This window comes from Mesoplodon densirostris, chromosome 5 (assembly GCF_025265405.1).
Source record: "Mesoplodon densirostris isolate mMesDen1 chromosome 5, mMesDen1 primary haplotype, whole genome shotgun sequence".
Lineage (NCBI taxonomy): Eukaryota > Metazoa > Chordata > Mammalia > Artiodactyla > Ziphiidae > Mesoplodon > Mesoplodon densirostris.
In genome coordinates this window covers 145,971,360-145,977,827 of record NC_082665.1, presented here as the reverse complement: position 1 = coordinate 145,977,827, position 6,468 = coordinate 145,971,360, and the positions used below count along the sequence as shown (strand labels likewise).

General features: G+C 47.1%; 1 protein-coding gene and 1 pseudogene across 2 annotated transcripts in view; one reads left to right on the top strand and one right to left on the bottom strand.

The window, feature by feature from the left end:
- Nucleotides 1–764: 764 nt before the first annotated feature.
- On the bottom strand, nt 765–4,287 carry LOC132490574 (SIN3-HDAC complex-associated factor-like; annotated as a pseudogene).
- Nucleotides 4,288–4,566: 279 nt separating this feature from the next.
- The window catches only part of SLC25A36 (solute carrier family 25 member 36), a 38,613-nt gene continuing 36,711 nt past the window's right edge, over nt 4,567–6,468 (top strand). For both annotated transcript variants that reach the window (XM_060099610.1, XM_060099611.1), the window contains exon 1: nt 4,567–4,848. In XM_060099610.1, coding sequence (XP_059955593.1) covers nt 4,808–4,848 — 41 coding nt within the window. In that variant the 5' untranslated portion in view covers nt 4,567–4,807. The remainder of the gene's footprint in view (nt 4,849–6,468) is intronic.

Genomic DNA, 6,468 nt, shown 5'->3' with positions numbered 1-6,468 from the left:
ATACTCTAACCACTGCTTCTGAATATAGAAAGACTAAAACTACATACATTTATCATACAACAAATCCCATCTCTGTCCCCTGAAATTCCCCTAATTTCATTCATTTGAAGGGGATTTTTTTTTAATAGATGGATACTAGGAAAGCCCAAGGGGATTTTTTAAAAAGACGTAAAAGCACTTTACAGCCACATTCAGCTTTCCTATGAAATACTCAGCATCTTAAATATTGGGTTGGCCAAAAGGTTTGTTTGGGTTTTTCCATGACATCGTACAGAAAAAACCCAAACGAACGTTTTGGCCAACCCGATATTATGTACACTTTTTTCTTTTCTTTTAGTAAGCTAGACACTGGCTTCAGAGTTTGTGGAACTGAAGGAAAAATAACCCAGTCAAAACTATCCTATGGGCTTCCCTGGTGGCGCAGTGGTTAAGAATCCACCTGCCAAGGCAGGGGACACAGGTTCAAGCCCTGGTCCGGGAAGATCCCATATGCCGCGGAGCAACTAAGTCCATGCGAGCCTCCGCTCCGCAAGAAGAGAAGCCACTGCCATGAGAAGCCCGCGCACCACAATGAAGACCCAATGCAGCCAAAAATAGATAAATAAAATAAATTAATTTTAAAAAAACTCTATTCAACAAAACTATTCTAGAAATCGTCATTTGGCAGAATAGCAGGTATCCAAGTTAAAAATAGGAGGGTCATTTTGTTGCTTTGTTTTCCAAATTTTAAATTGTTTTTTGTTTCCTTTCTACATCAACCTCAGTCACCACGCCTGAGTGGAGATGGGCAGAGGCTCTGGTCCCTGCGTCTCCAGCTTCTCAGCAGCTGCTTTCTCATTGCTGCAGCAAGACTTGAACAGATGTGTGTCAGATGAGGACTTCCCCAAGACAGCCTTTATAGATAATGTCACGGCATATTTTCTGTCTTATCCAGTACGTGAGATCCAAAATGGAAAACACTGGCGTTCTGTTAGAGCCAGAAGCCGTCTCTGTATCTGAGCCATCATCTGACTGGTTACTATAACAAGGAGAGTGAGCTGGAAAGGCACTTGAGGTGGTACTGTGAGCATCAGAATTACGACGTTTAAATTCCTTTGGCAGTTTGCTGATCTGGTTGCTTTTTATCCTGTTTCCAGATAGAGTTTTCACTTTCTCTGGTTTCAGTGTAGTTTTTAGACTGGGTCCTGCCCTTGCATCTACCACGTGATTCCAGTTTTGTTTTTTGTTTTTTTTTGTGTTTTTTTTTTTGAGTCTGCTGGTAATTTCTTCCATCTTTTCACAGCAGGACACGGGCATTTCAGATGTCTCCTGATCAAGTCTCATGTAACCGAAAGCAGCTCTGGAAGTCCTTTTCATCGAGTTTACTGTCAGTGAATTGAGAACTGGAGGATTTAGCTCTGCAAATACAGCAGCCCTCTATACTATGGTATATCTTTGGCTTGTGAAAACCAAACACCTCTTCTTCTGGGCAATAGTCTTCCAAAAGCAGCCGATCCACATGCAGTAACGTTCCTGAAGTGTGGCGTGCAGGAGTGCATGCCAAACCAATACCCCCCTCCAATCGCTCCCTCCTCAACTGCCATGTCTAAAACGATTGTCTCCTGCAGTTCAGCAGCAATTAAAATTTGAGGTTAGTACCAATCAGGAAATAAAGTAGCAGTCCTCTCTACTTGACAATGAGCTTATTTGTTTGTTTTGAGCCAAGCAACCAGTTGTGGCCACCCACAGTTTCCCCATCAGTTTCTCTTCCTACATTCAGTTAAAAACTACAGCTCCCAGAAGACCCCTCGGTAGGAATGGGGGTCTGGAAGAGGTACAGGTGTGCCTGACACTAAAGCAAGGTCATTTAGCCCCACCCACCCTGCCTTAATATCATTCTGGAAAAGCACCTAGAAGCTTGTTTGTTTAAGGGGCAAGGGCTCAAGAAACCTCATCTTGTGCTGGTCCTGAAGGAATCACTTAAAGACATTAGCCAACAGCAATGAGGAAGGAAAATTATAAAAGAGCTGGCAGATGACACAGTACAGTGGAACCTCAACAAACATGACAGCCAACTAACCCTGGAATCCCCACAAAAATGAAGGCATCATCAACCACACCCCAGTGGGCAGCCCCAGGGGCTACCGGACGGAATGTGCCGGGGGCAGAGTCTCCTTCCACGATGCCATCTGAATGAGGTTCCAAAGTAAACGGTCACATTATGAATTGCTATTGCTCTTACGGGAATAATTTACTCCACATAAGAACTTGGGCTCCCTCCTTACCAGTTTCAGAAGCTTCATTAAATGTAATTACCACAGCATTCACTATGCCAAAAACATGGAGCTACAGCCATTGTCTTAAAAGAAATACATCTAAAATGGCGCAGGCACTCTGGAAAACAGTCTGGCAGTTACTCCAAAGGTTAAACATTGAATTATCATATGACCCAGCAATGACACTCTCAAGTATATTCCCAAGAGAAGTGAAAACGTATCTGCGTGCTAAAACTTGTACACAAATATTCATGGCAGGATTATCCATGACAGCCAAAAAGTGGAAACAATCCAAATGGCCACCAATTGAGAATGGATAAACAAAATGTGATACAGTCATATGACAGACTATTATTCAGTCATAAAAGGGAATGAAGTACTTGATGTGTGCTGCAACATGAATGAACCTTGAAAACATTATCCTTAGTGAAAGAAACCAGACACAAAAGGCCACATATTGTATAATTCTATTTATATGAAAAGTCCAGATTAGACAAATACATAGAAAGTAGATTAGTGGTTGGCAGAGGATAGGGAGAGAGGAGAATGGGAGTGACTGATAACAAGTGTGGGGTTTCTTTTTGGGTGAGGAAAGTGTTCTGGAATTAGGTAGTGGTGATGGCTCTACAACCATCAGAATACACTAAAAACCACTAAACTGTACACTATACATAGGTGAATTTTATGGCATGTGAAAGATCCCTCAATAAAACTGCTGTAAAAAAAGATAGAACTAACCTTCCCACACACCAAAAGTTAATACAAGGGTTTGGGGGAAGTATGGCCAGGGTGTCAATTTTTATTTCTACTTTTTGGAGTTTCGTTTGTTTGTTTTTTTCAAAATTTCCCTCTCTAATGTGCAGCTATTACTTCACTAACTGAAGCTCTGGGATCAGAGAGATTCTGCTGGATTCAAATCCAATCTCTTTCTGGATGAACTGGATAATCTTGGGCCAGTCAATTATTCTAAATCTCAGTCTCCTCATGAAAAATCGGGGGAATAATATCAATGGCCTCATAGGGCAGTTGTGTTAGAGAATGCTGTAGATCAGAGCCTGGCATATTAGTAAGTGCTCAAGCAATATTAGCTGCTGCCAGTTTTGCTATTAAGAATACAATGCAGTAAAATAATATTACTAATTATCGTAGGTAGCACTTACATAGCACTGTCGGTGGTGCTTTACATAATTTTAAGGTGTTTAGTCCCCACAACTGCCTTGTGAGGTAGGTATTCTTGTGCCCATTTTACAGATGAGCATTTACTGTGGAGTGGATGCACACTTGCCAGTGACATGCAGTCTGTACATTTTGTGGGCATTTAGGAGCAGGTAATGAGCATAGAGAGCTAAGGCCATCAGGGAGGACTTCGTGAAGGAAATGGCCCTGGAAGGAAAGGAAGGTGAGCCCTGGATAACCCCACATGGGTGGGAAAGTGTAGTGAGGACCCTGCAGGTGAAATGGAAGTTACCAAACAAAGAGGCGGGAAATATCAACATTTGTTCATTGTGGGTGATGAATACAGATTATGTTATATTATTTCCTGCACTTCTGCACCTTAGAAATAATTACTAATTAACAAAAATTTTAAATATTTAATCATGTTGTAGAGGGATAAAACATTTTCTTTCCCTCAGTCTTTGACTTTCTTGTATATACATACAAGAAAAAACTTGCTGGTTAGAAAAATGAGTAAATGCCAGTTTTCTTTATTCTTTCTAAAATAAAGAATATTTATTCTACACTAATCGTATACTACACTAAGCATTGTCTGTAAACACCGTACTGTTGTTTGTGATCCTGTACGAGTGTCTACAAGCCTTTCCATGCACTGAGTGCTACTCTGAGGTAGACACCAGGAAGCATAAATGCTGGGTCATAGATCCAATTATTAAAACGTGAATCAAGCAGGGGCCAACGGGAAATTTCACAATTTTGCTGTGAACGTCAAACAGCTCTAAAAAAAAATAGTCTAAAAAAAGTACATCAGAGTCTGGGCAGACTCGCGTCCCAACTCCTCTTGCTTACCGGGCATCCAAGTCGTTTCTCACGTGGCGTGAAGTTCGAATCCGCTTGTCTGCGCGGGCCCAGGCGGCACCCGCTGCAGCCCTCGGGGCGGGAGGACTAGGTGCGAGGACCTGGTGACCCACTACCCTCCGGGCACGCGCTCTTGCCCCGCCTCCCGGCCCCTTCCATTGAGAAACCCCTTAGCGATCACGTGAAAGAGGCATGCCGGCTGCTTGACGTCACGCAGTGCGTACCAATGGTAGCTTCTGTTTATATGGCGGGGGGGGGAGGGTCGGAATATTCACGCCCCCGCTGCCACCGAGTTGCCCTCTAGCGCGGCTGGTGAAAACCTAGCCAGGGTGGGAGGCGGCGTGGCTGCAGCGCGGCGGGGAGGGCCGCGCCGGTCGCCTTCTGCAGCCGCGTCTCCGTCAGTTCCCGTCGCCGTCACTGGAGTGCCGTGCGGCTCCAGTCCGGGGCGGAAGCTGCGGCCGTCGCGGCGGCCGGATCCGCGTCCCGCCTCAGCGCCCGGAGGACATGCGGGAGAGAGAATGAGCCAGAGGGACACGCTGGTGCATCTGTTTGCCGGAGGGTACGTCCCAGGAGGGGCTTGCAGACTGGGGCTGAGGGCGCTGGGCTGAGGCCGAGGGCCGTGGCCTGAGACGCGGGCGAGAAGGCAGAAGGGGCTTCAGCCCCGGGGACCGAGAGAGTGAGGCCTGGGCGGGGAGGGGTGAGGGGACTGGAGCCGGGGGAGCTGAGGGAACCCATGGGACTGAGGCCGAGGCGGGGAGGGGTGGGAGGGCGAAGCCGGCAGGACGTCAGGCTTTGGGCCCGCGGAACCGGAGCGAGGCCTAGAGAGTGGCCGGCGGGGCTGGCGTCCACGCAGGCCCAGTCCACGCGCCGCGGCCTAGCGGACGGCGGGGATGCGGGGCCATGGAAGGCCAGTAACTGCAAGCCTCACGTAGGTTGCTTGGCCGGGGCGGCGTTGGGGGGGGGGCGCGGGTAAAGCGGGAAGTGCGGAGGCCGAGGACAAAATGGGCGCCGGGCCTCCTCCTCCTTCCGTTCCTGGCGCGCGGGCTGCGGGGCTGCCTCACGTCGCTCACGCCCCGCCTCGGATCTCCGGCAGCTGATTTCCGGGCCCTCCTCGGCCCCGGTGGGTCATCTGGGGGCTTCCGGCGCCAGCTGGAAGGCTTTGGGGTTCTGTCGCCCGCAATAGCTGTAGGTTTCTAGGTCTTGGAAAATTTCCTTTCTCCAGGTTGCGAGATGCGCTACAAAGCGATAGTGCTTCTAGGGTCGGATTCTATTCCTGAGAACCAGGCGTCTTGCGTACCCGCTGCTTTTCGTCTGCTTAAACGGAGAAAGTGGAGGGTAGGGGAGAGGTCAGAAGCTTTGGCAGTAGTTACTGTGCGTACAAGATTAAGACTAAACTTGAAGTCTCAGTTCCCTGATGGCCAACTTGAGTGCTACAGATCTTTTGTTCACCCAGTTTAGTCTCCTTTTTAGGTGGTTCTTTCCAAATTATTTGGAGAGTCGTAGCAATTTTAAATTTAGGAGTTACTTCTTATCTGTAGGATCATAGTCGTATCAAAAATGGCTACGGTGAATTATGCTGAGGCTCTGCTGCCATTACGACCATATAAAGTCGCATCCCTTTAAAGCATACAGTTTTTTTTAAATCGACTACTTTAAGAATATTAAAGTAATACACAGGCGGTTCTATTCACAGTGGCTTGATTGGAGTTAAACGTGTGGACTCTATTGCCAGTGATGACAGTGCTTTCCTTGAGTTGGCACATTCATTGAACAAACATTTATTGTACACCAATAATGGGCCAGGCACTGTTCTGGCATTAAAATACTTCTCGGGCCTCCCTGGTGGCGCAAGTGGTTGAGAGTCCGCCTGCCGATGCAGGGGATACGGGTTCGTGCCCCGGTCTGGGAGGATCCCATATGCCGCGGAGCGGCTGGGCCCGTGAGCCATGGCCGCTGAGCCTGCGCGTCCGGAGCCTGTGCTCCGCAACGGGGGAGGCCACAACAGTGAGAGGCCCGCATACCGCAAAAAGAAAAAAAAAAAAAAAAAAATAAAATACTTCTCATTTAATACTGTTCATTTATTCGTGAGACAGGGTTTAGGCAGGGTTTGCTTTCTATATTTCTGATACGTAAGAATAATCTTGGCAAATTAAATCATTTTTTAAAAACCATTAGCCAT